Raw genomic sequence first — 15,118 nt, forward strand, 5'->3', positions numbered from 1 at the left:
AGGTCATTTTATTTCAATCGTGACTATAAATCATTCAACATAACTAATTCTTGGAATAGATTTGAATATTCTCCCGACCTACTAAATTGTGATTTTATTCACGAAAATTACTTGAGATTTTATACTTTGAAATTAAAAGAATCTATCACGCTTTCTTCACACAATTCTTCATATATTCAGAGTGCCCATATTCCAGATCCTTCAGCCTCACAGCAAGTAAGTGAAATTCATGTATGAAATTCATATCAATAAAGTGTGTTATACTTAAGAAATAAAGCACACCCAGCGATTGTATACCACGAGGTTTTGACCAGTTTACTACATAAATTCGCGAGTGAAAGCGAGTGCATATATTAAATGAGCCAGTCACAATCGAGTAGTATACGGTCGATAGATGTGATTTATTGCTATCATATGATAACAGTATATTGAAATTCTGGCTTGGAACGTCAATAACGGTTTTTGCTCAAGCTGACAGCTCTCGCGTATGCCAGCCGTAGTATATCGCCAGTATACCATGGCTCGTCTCGACCAATCAGATCGTTGTATTTGCGACATCAATATGCCGTTATGATATAATTCATGATTTTAAATGAAATGTCCCACCTTATCCTTAAAGTTTAGACCTATGAAATGGTGATTTTATGCACGAAAAAGTACCTTTAGATTTAATACTTTTCCAAGTAAAAGAATCCATGACTTTTTTCTTATTCATATTTTCAGCCTCCCATTCTTCCAGGTCTTCCTCCACCCGCGCGCCAGTAATTGAACTTCCTGTATCATTGTTATCAGTAAAGTGTGGTATATTTGATGATTCTCACCTTATCCTTAAAGTTTAGGCGGAGTACAGTGATTGACAAACTCAAACGGGTGATTTTCTCTCCGACAATATATATACATTACTGTTTGACTTTGTAATGTAAGCACTACATAACTCTAGTTATACGTCAGTAAAATACGACGTAATCGCATGTACACACAACAACGCTTATCAACAAATTTAAGTCTTGCCATTAGCTAGTTTACTTGTCTTAGAAAATTAAACAACTAAACAAAAGCAATATCCAGCCGCTCTTTTTGAGTATTTATATCACATACAAAGAGAATCACAGACTAGAACGCGGCACGCCTTTTGATGTCATGGTTGTCTCGATAAACTATGCCCTTTACAAATTATAATGAGCTTCACTAGTGTCAGATTTTCGGGAAATTTCCTTCGTAGTTGATAATTGCACGAGATTATGCGAAAAGTAGGACAAGATTTACCAGAGTCGATGGCGTCGTGCTGTCTGTCGCTTAGCAATCATGTTTACCTTGTGTGCTTTCAGGTCAGAAACACTGCTACACGTCAATCAAAATCTAACACCTCAGCAGTTTCATAAACACTTCCTCTTATGACAAACTCGTAGATGACTGACAGTAAACTATTAAATAAAATCTGACAATATCAATAAAAGACTTTCATATTAAGCTCTAACACACATTTTATATTCATGAAAATGTAACAGGCAGTTTGAAAATGGTAAAATTAACTTCCCCGAAGCTCAAACCTTTCTCGTTTTGGCCAGTACACAATTCCGCTCAGGTCTACACCACAACAGCAACACGAACTTTGTAGAACATACTGTAACTTAAAAATTGGCGAAAATCTGGGAACTAGCGAAGGGTGTGTGTTCGGCACTGTTGGGAAACAAAGTCGAGAGCTACCTGAGGCGAGTCGTACACGGAGGGAATTACGCAACCGCTTTACACCTTGAACAATACCCGTTTCCATGTATAAATTGCCATAATCATTACGATCGGCTAAATTCAAATCTTTGATATTAAACAAAACACAGAAAAAAGCTTGTTGCATTCGGTAGGCCAACAAAATATCTTCTATTTGAAGACTTCATGTGCACAAAGAGTTAAATAGAACAACAGTGCCTTTTTCGGTTTCCTAACCACCAGGGTTTAGATAATTTTATTTCAATCGTGACTATAATCATTCAAACACAATTAATCCTTAGAATAGATTCATATATTCTCCCGACCTACGAAATTGTGATTTTATGCACAAAAATTATTTGAGATTTTATACTTTCGAAAGTAAAAGAATCCACACGCTTTCTTTACACATAATTCTTCATATTTTATAGCCTGCCCCTAATCCAGGTCCTCCACAAGCCGCACAGCAAGTAAGTGAACTTCTTGTATAAATGATTATCAATAAAGTGTGGTATACTTAAGAAATGAAGCACACCCTCCGATTGTATACCACGAGATTTTGACCGGTTTACGCCATATATGCACGAGCTATAGCGAGTGAATATATGAAGTGAACGGGTCACAGTCGAGTGGTATACCGTCGCTGGGTGTGATTTATTGCTATCATATGATAACAGGATATTGAAATTCTGGCTTGGAACGTCAATAACGGTTTTTGCTCAAACTGACAGCTCTCGCGTATGCCAGCCGTAGTATATCGCCAATATACCATGACTCGTCTCGACCAATCAGATCGCTGTATTTGCGACATCAATATACTTGTATGATATAATTCATGATTTTAAATGAAATGTCCCACCTTATCCTTAAAGTTTAGACCTACGAAATGGTGATTTTATGCACGAAAATTACCTTCAGTTTTAATACTTTCCAAAGTAAAAGAATCCATGACTCTCTTTTATTGATATTTTCAGCCTCCCAATCGTCCAGGTCCTCCTCAACCCGCGCAGTCAGTAAGTGAATTTCCTGTATTCATTGTAATCAATAATGTGTGGTTAACTTGATGATTCTCACCTAATCCTTAAAGTTTAGGCGGAATACAGTGATTGACAAACAGGAACGGGTGAATTTTTCCGACATTAATATACATTACTGTTGGATTTATGTATATAAACACACATAATCACAGTAATGTATCAGTAAATTACGACGTAATCGCATGTACTCACAACAAACACTCATCGACAAATTTAAGTGTTGTCATTAACCAGTTTTCTTGTCTTAGAAAATTAAATAACTGAACAAAAGCAATATCCAGTTGTTCTTCTTGAGTATTTATATCACAGACAAAGAGAAACACAGACAAGAAACGCGGCTCGCCACCAGGGTTTAGGTCATTTTATTTCAATCGTGACTATAAATCATTCAACATAATTAATCCTTGGAATAGATTTAAATATTCTCCCGACCTACAAAATTGTGATTTTATTCACGAAAATTACTTGAGATTTTATACTTTGAAATAAAAGAATCTATCACGCTTTCTTCACACACAATTCTTCATATATTCAGAGTGCCCATATTCCAGATCCTTCAGCCGCACAGCAAGTAAGTGAACTTCATGTATAAATCATATCAATAAAGTGTGTTATACTTAAGAAATAAAGCACACCCAGCGATTGTATACCACGAGGTTTTGACCATTTACTACATAAATTCACGAGTGAAAGCGAGTGCATATATGAAGTGAACTGGTCACAACATTCCAGGTCCTCAACAACCCGCACAGCAAGTAAGTGAACTTCATGTATCCATTATTGGGACTAATCTCATGCCTTTTTTCAAACAGTACAGAAATGACAAAATTATCTTAATATCAAGGAAGGGGTCAGCTAATTATCTTCACCTTACAAGTGGTGGGTCATAATGTTTTTAGTGGTTATTGTGTTCCATTATTTCGAAGGAGCTACATAAACAGTTTACCAGATTTATAATATTATACTATGTTTAATTATAATATTATACTATCTCGCTACATACGACTGCTTGACAAGGGAAAAGGTGAACCCAACCAATTATTTAATCTTTGGTTAACAAATTAATAAAATTTAATGAATATTTGCAAAAAAATTATTTTTGAGCAAAATGTGCTGTGTTGGGTGCAGCGCCCCCTCAATTATTTTTTTTCACGTTCATGATCATTGAGTTCGAAACTCGGATATTAGTTGTAAGAAACAACGCATTAATTTTATTTCATATTCATTATGCTGCAAAAAGCATATTGTAAGGGAAAAGTGTTTCAATTTATTTCTAGCAAAATTATAAGTCAAATAGGAACAGGGTATACAGCATTTGCAAATTGTTGGGAAAACGCGATTAGCTTCTTATTTATTGGTCATTCGCTCATAACATATACATTCCCATATCACGTAAAGAATATATGAGAATAATTGAAATTGAAGTTTACATTTTTCCCATAGATATTCTTGAAAATTCATATTAACTTTTCTTTGCAAGAGAAAATTCTCTTTTGATATAGATTAAAATGATTGTACGTGTTACAGGTAACTAATATGACTAGCTTAAATTCATAACTTTCAGCCTCGTCCTACCTTCAAAAGTCCTGCGCCATTATTGCACTTTTTAAACATTCGTTATTTGATCTTGTTACTAGAACTTTGGTGACTTTCTCGAATTTAATCGCACATCCTCTTCTAATGTGATGCAAACGGCTTAGAAATATGTGAGCTGGTCAAAAAAAGATATCAGTATGTACATGTTGAGTTCGCATGACAAATAGAAAGAAAAATTCTATAATTGTGCATCGTTCGCTTTCGCATAACTTTACTTATTCATTATTCTTACACCTGTGAACTATTTGTCGAACAAAGATGAATAATGATTAGACAAAAAAATTAGTATCTACTTTATGTCGATGAAACTCTCCATGGAACGTCGGCAAACAATTCGGTAGACAAAATATACTAATAAAGATGACATTATCTGCTCATGAACGTGCATGGGTACCCCATATTTTTTTCATATCTTTGCAATGTACTCATAAAGATTATTCAGAAAAGTCAACTTCAAGAATGTCCCAACATTTTTTGGAATGGTAGCGTACCTCCTTAAAGCCATCCTGGCGATCCCTTGGATCGCCTTTGTTCTGGTCTGTAAGATAGCCTTTTGTTTTCCATTGAAATTATAATCTTGTTGGTAATTTTCTGATGAGACAATCTGGCACCAACGAATGCCTTTAATTCCTGTATTTGATATCCTTGCATAATTCTGTACTTTAGATAAGAAAAGTCAATAAGAGAAATGAGAAAGAAAGGTGCAGTATGAGTGTATCCCATAATAACGATCTTACACTTGATGTGCTTAAAAGTTTGCACTATTGTCTAGTTATATTACTTCTTGAATAAGTCAGTACACTGTGTGGCGATGGTGGTGGACATTAATGATTGTTTTTAGTTTTCAACGTATAAATATTTTTATCCCCGATCAATTAGCAAATAAACTTGCTAAGCCCTGACTGAAGCCTAATATTTTACAATTCTTTCTATTTCATGTGTATTCTCAATGCAATCGTAACCGGTGAAGGCATTGAATTCAACAGAAGAACATAAACAAAACAATTCTCAATGCATTGAATTATGCACCGTAAGTATATTTCCTGGTTTTATCGCATATCATATGATGAAAAGTGTTACGTTTATTGCCTATCACATGCATGCATTTTAAAATTGAGAGTAAGTCTTGCATTTCCATAACATTGAAATTGAGAAAGCTCGGTATCGCAATACACGTTTTCTGACGTGTATCAATAAACCCCGCAACTTATTTCCATAAGTGGTCGGAAGACAGGCTTTGTAAAAAAAATCGAAGACTTAGACATAAAGTATGGTATCTTACTGACAGAAAAAAATTTTGATTCCTGATTTATTGAGCAATTTTTGCTCGGCACTTAACAAGTGAATCGCACGGAAATATAAATGCAACTGTTATGAACTTTTGTCACTTCATATTACATGTATGTGCACGCCATTTCCGCGGACAATAATAACTAGTGACAGATGTTATTACATCGCGCTTTAGTATTTATTTTTGGCATAAAGGGGATTCTGTGATATAAAAGTCAAGATGCACTTATCTGGATGCATTACGAAAAAGTAGATTAGCTCGATCGAGTTAAAGCCAGTTTGAATTTAGTGGTGGTTGCGTATGCCGAATAGGAAATGCAAGTTGGCCAATCAATATTCATAAATATATCGTGCTTTCGACTTTGTTCACATTCTTCTGAAGACTTACCATATTAATCAATGTAAAACTAATTTTCAAAACACAACTCATGCAGATTCCATAGCCAACTAAGATGTCGTCTGTTCCTTGAAGATATGGTAAAAAAAAAAACATCAAGTTCGTCAACAAGCCAATTCGACAGCTTAGTAGTACGGACACAGCTTGGTGTAATTCTCTACTTTTCAAAACCAGTTTGAAAACTGGCCTAATATCTGACGTACCTTAATCTGAAACGAATCTGAGACCAATTCGAATTTCAGCCTACGTAATATTGAATGCCAGAGGCCCAAGCGGTGCCCAACATATGTGGGCTTCAATGTGTGTCATTCCGTCACTAGATGGATGTCGTCCCGGTCGTACATGTAACTTAAACAGTGTGTGTCAAATGTCATACAAAATTTGTACAAAGCAACATCATTTGAAGATCTAGATCTGACCTGGGTCTGGCCTGCATAGTTATTGGTCATTTGCATACTTAATGAATTTGTGCAATTGGCTATATCGTAAGAGTTACTGAACCGAATTTAATGTAAGTGTGAAGACACTCATGTTATTCTATGGTCATACTATGGAACAGCTTGCAGATTCTTAACTCATTTTCATATTAACGAACTATTGCATGTTTAGGCCATAGATCAAATTCAGTAAGAGTTCGATCGAATTCTTGACCGCGGAGTGACATCAGTAGGTGAAATGCACGTGAGCGAGGTGAATGAGAGATCAGATGATACGGAAGAGTGAATAATACAGAATATGTTTGTAAAAAAGTAGAAGTTATTTCATTTATGTATGTTGAAAATTTGAATATTGGTTTGGTGGTTGAAAAATCTGAACTTCAATTATTTGTTTCACCGCGCTGTGACGCAAAATTGACGTGAGAACCCGCTATTACCCGGATGGCCGCCGGTCGAGAATTCACCTCACAACGTACGGCACCCAGTTATCTAGCGAAGACATCACATTTAAAAGCGGTAGGCTGAATCCCGATTCTTAAAAAGAGCGATTCAAATTTCAGTGCGCTAAATTTTATCACATCTCCAGTATCTTGTTCCAACTTATGTTATTATTATTATTATTATTATTATTACTCTTTATTTATAGAGGGTAATCTGAGTTACAAATGAATTGTAATTTACATCAGAGCCCTCGTCAAGAAAGCAACAAATTAATACAGAGTAATTAATTATACATCAACAGAAAGAAAAGATACAACGAAAAAATTTAATCAAGTGATGAACCCTCATTAATGAATTTTTGAAACAGAAAATTGCGCAATTGAGATTTGAACTGCGATAGTCTTTCGACACTTCGGATGGACATAGGAATATTGTTCCAAATCGTGATGACTCGATAAATGAACGATCTCTGTCCAGTAGCTGTTTTGAAAATTGGAGCGTATAAACTCTTATCACTAGAAACATGGGTATTAATATTACTCACGTCAGAGACATAACGGAACTGGTTTAAGTGATCAGGTGCAAGCCCATTCAAGATTTTAAAGGTCATAACAGCGATGAAATAATCAATTCGAAAGTAAATGGGTAGACAATGAAGGCGAGAGAAAGTGTACGTGTAGAAACTGTCATGTCAACACCTAAAATAACCCTCGCCGCTCTCTTTTGAAGCCTGTAAATTCTTTGTAAATTACTCTTTGTGGTGTTTCCCCATACAGTACAGCAATAATCGAAAACAGAAAGTATGCTAAAAGTTTGATGAGCGGTTCATGCCGATTACTTGCTCACATACGTGTTTAAATGAATTTCTGTAATTAGGCCGTGTATTAAAGGATGTATGGGTTTGAACCTGGCCTCTTAGAGACATTGATTATACTTACATTAGATATGGTAAAAGTGTGATAAGAAAGACACACGGATTATAAGCTCTTTTGCATTTTAATTTATTTCTTTGATATTATGTGTACCAAAGCTGAATGCAAAGTTTTTGAATCGACCTATGTCACTCGTTTAACATATTTATGTCTACAAATGTTGAAAATTTGATGCGCGCGATATTCTGAACATATTCTTCTTTGTGTATTTCATGAATGTCTATTACTAGGCCATATTTCAAAGCTGAATTTTAGGCCTAATTTCATTGGACCGCTGCGGTAAACTGTGTTACTTCTATTTGATTATGCTTGCAGTATTAAGTGTATTACATATGTATCACCAAAAGTGGAAGAAAAGCTCAGTCATGGGTACACTCTTACAAACACACAAGAAAATAGAGTTGTGACAAGGGCCCGCATTGCGGGTTTGTCTCACATGAGATACAAACGACGCATAGTCATCTTTGACAGTCAATGTGATCTGTTAAATGAATGTCAGACATGTTCTTGGGCGGCGTAAACACGGCAATATAGATTCTACAGTGGAGAAGGACCATTGCTGGCACTCACAGGCTGCAAAAAATGATGGTGATCACACAGGGACTGCGCTGACATCAATTCTCTGCCAATAATGAAGAAATTCAGCAATTTTGAGACATCTTTGAAAAGAAAAGTTAAAGGGAGGCGGTCGTCGGAACTGCGTATGTGCGATTTTCCTAGTTTTCAAACAATGTGTTTTATGCACTATACATGGATGCATCATATCAACATAACTGCAACATTTAAATTTTACGATATACACTATGACAGACATGTTTTAACTTTCATCAATCGCCAACGTACCTTGGATATAGTATTTACATCGGTCACAGGGTCCCTAGCGACCTTTTAGCGCAGTTCTGACGACCCGCCTCCCTTTAACTATAGAAGTAGAGAGTGGCAATACATTCAATATTCTAGTATTCTTGTATTCCTTAATTTTTCACTTTCCTTTAAGTACGGGTAGAAGATCTTACTATCTCGTTCAGAACCGTGTTGTTGTAAACGTGTCACTTCTGCTGCGTGGTGAGCATACGAATCACTACAAAGACGAGTTTCGACCTTGCAGCAGTGCAGATTGCAGTATCCGAAGTCATCCGATGCGCTTATGATGTCCTATGACATCCTATGATTGGGTCGATCGTCCGGGGATCTACGAATATTCCACTACAGGGAGGTTGCTCAAAATGTGGAGAGAAAGAAGTGGGGTTACTCAATATTTGGTGCAAAATATATTGAAACACTTCCCAGATTGCACCATTGCACACATCAATTTCTCAAAATTGCCCACGCAAGAGAAGGAACAACCCCCTCTGACACTTCTCCAAACCTCTCGCGTGTTCTCCCCTGTACTTTCAAACTTTACCTGGTCAGATATCCTAGGGAAGACCCTGTCATGATACCCATCCAAATTAAACAATACTATATGGTTGGATACCGATTACAGCTTGAGCTTTCATACCTACATTTTGTTGTTACTTTGAATTTCATTTTATTGGTTTCACCTTTTTCATCCGTCATGAGATAAGCGATGATAATCTAGCAGGGTACACCAGAATTTCAAAGGTCTTTACTATTGCGGTATTTCTTGTAATTTTTTAAGGACATTTATTAAGAGTTATCACTATTTTAAGTGAGGAAGGGACAGTCAAAATTTTTGTGTTTAGAGAGGGGGTTACTCAAATTCATCATTGTTGGTAGGGGATTACTCGAAATTTCAGAGTTCCCGATAAAATTTCTCCTCCCCCAGGCCGTAATTAATGACGGCTTCTTGAGCTTGTGACAACGGATACGAAGCCATTACCTATTCGATGATCTCTACCACAGGTCGGTGGGAAAAGTAATACAGAGGGAAACGCGCATTCTACGAATGGCGAGAATAATGTGAGTATATATAGACTCTCTTTATAGTTACAGAATACTGATCACTTACGCTTAAGGAATTGCCATGCGTCTTCAAGTTGCATGACTGCCACATTTATGTTAACATATAGGGTGCAAACAATACCAGCATTAGATAGAAAGGATAATAAGTTGTTATTGCTGTTATCTTCGAACGTTATTCAATTATTTGACCAATTGCTAAACAATTAAATGTTACTTTAAACTTACGGTATTATGACGTCTATTCAATATTCTTAGTTTTATATTACGTAAGATAATGATATAACGTTTTAAGTAAATGACATAGATTACACAGAGTGAAGAACTTCATTTGGTAAATAATATCAGGCTATTTATCAAAGAGCCCAATTGTCTGCAGCAACTTTGCAGTACGGTAATTGGTTACCCTATAAAAGGTTTTACCGTGACTTTAATTTGAAAATACCTATAATAAATTAAAAGAGCAAAGGTGGCATCATGTAAATCCCTTCTCTTTATATCGAATAATAGCGGGAGCTTGCATTATTTTACATTGTCATTGCCTAAACTAAGAAATTTGGTACTATTTCACAACACCGGCAAAGGTTATTCTTTATAAGCCGTCTGTTTGATACATTTAGTGTTGTCAGCAATCACGTAAAATTATTTCATGTTTTGAACGAACGGCAAAGGTTAATCTTATCCAATTCAATTGAGGCTTATGAAGTAACACAGTGTTAAGGAAACTTTTCATACTTTTTTGACAACTTCGATTCTTCTTTGGTTTTTCAAAATCGTTCGCTGAATATTTTGTTAAAAAGTGTTGCTGTTGCTGAGCTATGAACTAGTACGTCGATAACGAGCTTCCAATATACAGCAGTGGTGTCTCTGGCTTTTAAGAGACATATTATTAATGAATCTAATATAATATGTGACTGTGATTCTTATTGTATTTCATACAGGCTGATAGTATACCTACTGCTAGTAATACCCCGTCGAATATTAATTTAAACTCCTGCTATGTGCACACGGTTTTCATACCCAACTCTTACCACCTGCTTTTAATGCAAACTCTTTAATGCGAAATCGTAGGATCCATTCGATTGCCAGGATATGCAATACTTTTATTCCCTATTTTCTATTATTTTATCATTCTCTAATTCTATTATTACTATACAAAGCAAATTTTGATCAGTCTTGCTCATTTTATGAATGGAAATTAAAGCAAGTTACCTTTCAATGATATTTAACTGCCACAGTATGATGAGTCGGAGAGTACTGAAGATCCAGGAACGGCATTGCTAGGAGATACGTCCAATGCACATCCGGTAAGTGCGTATAAGCTCTCGATGATTAAACGATATTGCTTGCCTAAAATCTTCGTAGGAGAAACATGTGAGTCTTGCATTTATGTAAATATGTGAAGCAGCAAATATAATGTATGCACTAGGTTGTAGGGATGAAAATCAGTGGTGCGTTGCTCTGTGTCGTCGCGAGCGTTACCAAATCAGTAGATTTTGATTGGATTCGAACCCGAAAACCTACGGCATAGTGTCATGAATGAAACGCCATACAGGTGTGGGGGAAATGATCCACGATTTCTGGGAAACGTGAATCGTATTTCATGCAGGTTGATAGTATAACTACTGCTAGTAATACCCCGTCGACTATTAATTTAAACTCCTGCTATGTGCACATGGTTTTCATACCCAACTCTTACCACCTGCTTTTAATGCGAAATCTTTAATGCGAAATCGTAGGATCCATTCGATTGCCAGGATATGCAATACTTTTATTCCCTATTTTCTATTATTTTATCATTCTCTAATTCTATTATTACTAATACAAAGCAAATTTTGATCAGTCTTGCTCATTTTATGAGATGGAAATTAAAGCAAGTTACCTTTTCAATGATATTTAACTGCCACAGGATGATGAGTCGGAGAGTACTGAAGATCCAGGAACGGCATTGCTAGGAGATACGTCCAATGCACATCCGGTAAGTGCGTATAAGCTCTCGATGATTAAACGATATTGCTTGCTTAAAATCTACGTAGGAGGAACATGTGAGTCTTGCATTTATGTAAATATGTGAAGCAGCAAATATAATGTATGCACTAGGTTGTAGGGATAAAAATCTGTGGCTGCTCTTTGTCGTCGCGAGCGTTACTCAATTCAGTATATTTTTGATCGGATTCGAACCCATATCGTACGGCACAGTGTCATGAATGGAACGCAATACAGCACAATAGGCATTATCATAATATTAAGACTTTGTTGTAGGAACTATTGCTTGCATTTACATTAACATGCATCTTTTGATGAAGAACTATGGTTAAAAATATACATATGTGTACTGCTTGCACGACCTTCCAATCGTCAGGCAGGTGTTTGTTTCCTTCAAAAAGAGCTATTAGTTGTTCTCGGAATGACTGCCAAAAATCATGATATACATGTATGACAAGACCAATAAATGGGATCAGTCCGTCAGGTGTTAGTTGAAAAGAGGTATTTACCTCAACGTTGAGTTGTGGGCATTTTAACTGGGTAAACTGTAATAACCGTTTAGACACTTTCTACTACACTAGTGACCTGTTAATTGAATGAGAATCAAATCTATTCTAAATGCTACTATAAGCTTAGGCATTCATATTTTGTTTGAGCCAGTGGATATTGAAAAATCAAAGGTTTTGTTTATGTTAACAAGGACCAGATAAGCTCGGCGCCGAAGCCAAGAAAGCGCCCTTAGCAAGTCCTGTAAGTATATATTGCAAAACGATTGTTATGCCAAAAACATAGAGATCAACCTAACTTTATTATGACTTATGGTGTGATTGTTAGTGGTATCAATGAGTTTACATTTATTTCCGTTCTCCTTGAACGAGCGAAGTCAGGATTTTTAAAGACACTTTTTTATGACAATACAAAGTTTTGTGTACTTTATGAATTGTGTTGTTGCATTTCCTGCTATAACAAATCAGTTTATCACTTGTAAAAAGATTTCTCGCGCTAGTATGTCCAATATACATCATTAAGGTCTTTTACTCTACTTAATTATATATCACACTGCTAGTATTTTACTAAAGATCGACAGATGCTACTTGCGCTGGCAATTTGAATCGCTTCTTTCCATTGCGTCTTTTTTATTTGTTTGTCGATTTGAGGTGGAACACTAAGTTAGGATGGATAAAAATATGTGAAATTCTTTGCGTTGGCGTAAACCCATCTGCAGTATTTCTAGGGCCTCATAAATTTGCTTTGATTTACAAGGTTTAGGTAGACCACTGAACATAATATTTTCTTGATGAACTGGTTGAGACTACCATGACTATAGTGGTTATGCGAGCGAGCTTTCTGCTTTTATCATTTTGTATCGGCTATTGAATACCACTTACATCTTAATCTCGCTTCTCGACTGTATCTAACAGGAATCCACCACTCTGGGAGACTCGAATGATTGAATACAGAAGATGACAACAAAAGGGAAGGGCTAGTTCCATGTATTATTCGTTCACCTGCATGCATGTTTACTAAACGGCAGTTAAGAAACTTAGTAGTGACATGTCTGACACTTAAGCTTCGAAATGTTCACTTTGGGATGAGGGCGGTAGTTATTATCAGGTTTTGCTTTGTCATAGCCAATACTAAATAGCCAAAAGGAAAAATCGGTGTAGCAATGATCACAACATCGTCTTGACTGTGATACACATACGGTGCATCTTCTTGTATTTTGCAATTCGGCACACTTTACTTCTATTCCTATATTACAACCTGTATTGTCATTTTGCAATGAATGCATTGTCCATGCAGAGTAACTAAAATGTGAGTAGTTATGTTCAACTCGATATCTTTTCTCAACCATTGTCTTGTGTATCATCACCGTTACTTTTCAGTAATTTATTCTTTAAGATCATGTTTTTACACAGCGTGAGTGTGACTATACTGCAGGGTTATGGTATACTAACATCGAAATTTGTGGCTAGACTGAAATGCAACTGACAGCAATTTCAGTGTACATAACATATATGCAGATCGTGTCAGTAAGCTGAATAGTGAACATTGCCAGATGTAAAACCAGGAGTTGATACAAAGAACAAAAGTACTGGAAACTTTTATGTTTGTAGCATTGTTTGGTTGAGGATGTATAATTGCAAAAATTGCAAAAATTGAAACTATTGTCATACTTTTAATAAGGCATTTTTAGATTTCGGTGTATAAAAAAATAAAGATAGGTTACGATTTTTTTCTGCGCATACATCCCTAGTAAGTATTTGCTAGATGATAGTTTTGGGGACTTGAAAAATTGTGATAATATAGAAGATTGTGGTTTTTTGCTATCATTTGAAGATACTGAAGGGGAAAATAAGATTTCATTCGCGATTCCTCCAGTTCCCCCTCCAGAACAAGTATTTGTCAAAGCAGTCTAAGGCATAATGTTTTAACCAATAAATTGGCCTTTCATATAGCCTGTCTAATCTCCGTGAATAATTATAGGTACAACACGTTTGATCCTGTTTGATAAGGCCTTGGTACAAATTTTATAATCGACGCCTAAAAATGACACAGCATACAATTATGAAAATCATTTTATACAGCAGTGAAATCGTGCCTTTTTTTCTCTACAGCTGAAAGCCTACCTGAAGCGTATGCTTTATGAGGAGATGCTATGACAATTTTTTTGTCTCTGTCGGACCGAAACTCCATCATATTCTGGAGATTTGTTTGCTGACATAAGGCCAAAGTAATTAAATTCTTTGTTTTGCGTCCCCACCCGCTTAGGTTTTTTAAGGTTTTCATGAAAAACACACACAATGTATTTGAATAGGGCATTTTAGGACATAACCGCTTAGCTTTTCTGAAATAAAATTTTGTTATAATTTTTATTTTGCTGCAATCAAATTACATTGTGTTAATTTTCTTGTGTGTGCTTTTCAGCCGCTTAGACGCGTACCTTTTCCCATTTAGAGTGGACGCAAAACAAAGAATTTAATGACTTTGGCCTAACCTTTTAAAGTGGTAACTTTAGCATTGATTTTTCCGTGGTAAAACACTCTAATCTTCTCCAGTATCTCATAAATCACCCTCATAAAGCCATAATACCTGACTTACATTTATGTATCCTATGGTGACGATGGTGTCCTAGCCAACGATAAATACTATTCCTTTTCGAAATCAAGGTAACCAATTTCAGAGTCCTCATTGACGGATTGACGGTAATTAGTTCAGACGTGATGCTGCTTCAGTTTCGTCTTATACTCTCTCTCTCTCTCTCTCTCTCTCTCTCCTCTCTCTCTCTCTCTCTCTCTCTCTCCTCTCTTCTCTCTCTCTCTCTCTCTCTCTGTTTTCGCGTCAGGAAAATGTATCACCAGTGGAACAACG

General features: G+C 36.1%; 1 protein-coding gene across 1 annotated transcript in view; it reads left to right on the forward strand.

Moving 5' to 3' along the window:
* LOC139146269 (acidic proline-rich protein PRP25-like) overlaps positions 1-14,409 on the forward strand; it is a 37,543-nt gene extending 23,134 nt beyond the window's left edge. The window contains exons 11-17 of the mRNA XM_070717676.1: positions 181-216; positions 2,139-2,177; positions 2,682-2,720; positions 3,280-3,315; positions 10,999-11,067; positions 11,670-11,738; positions 14,365-14,409. Coding sequence (XP_070573777.1) covers positions 181-216; positions 2,139-2,177; positions 2,682-2,720; positions 3,280-3,315; positions 10,999-11,067; positions 11,670-11,738; positions 14,365-14,409 — 333 coding nt within the window. The remainder of the gene's footprint in view (positions 1-180; positions 217-2,138; positions 2,178-2,681; positions 2,721-3,279; positions 3,316-10,998; positions 11,068-11,669; positions 11,739-14,364) is intronic.
* The last annotated feature ends 709 nt before the right edge of the window (positions 14,410-15,118 follow it).

Source organism: Ptychodera flava, chromosome 12 (assembly GCF_041260155.1).
Source record: "Ptychodera flava strain L36383 chromosome 12, AS_Pfla_20210202, whole genome shotgun sequence".
Classification (NCBI taxonomy): domain Eukaryota; kingdom Metazoa; phylum Hemichordata; class Enteropneusta; family Ptychoderidae; genus Ptychodera; species Ptychodera flava.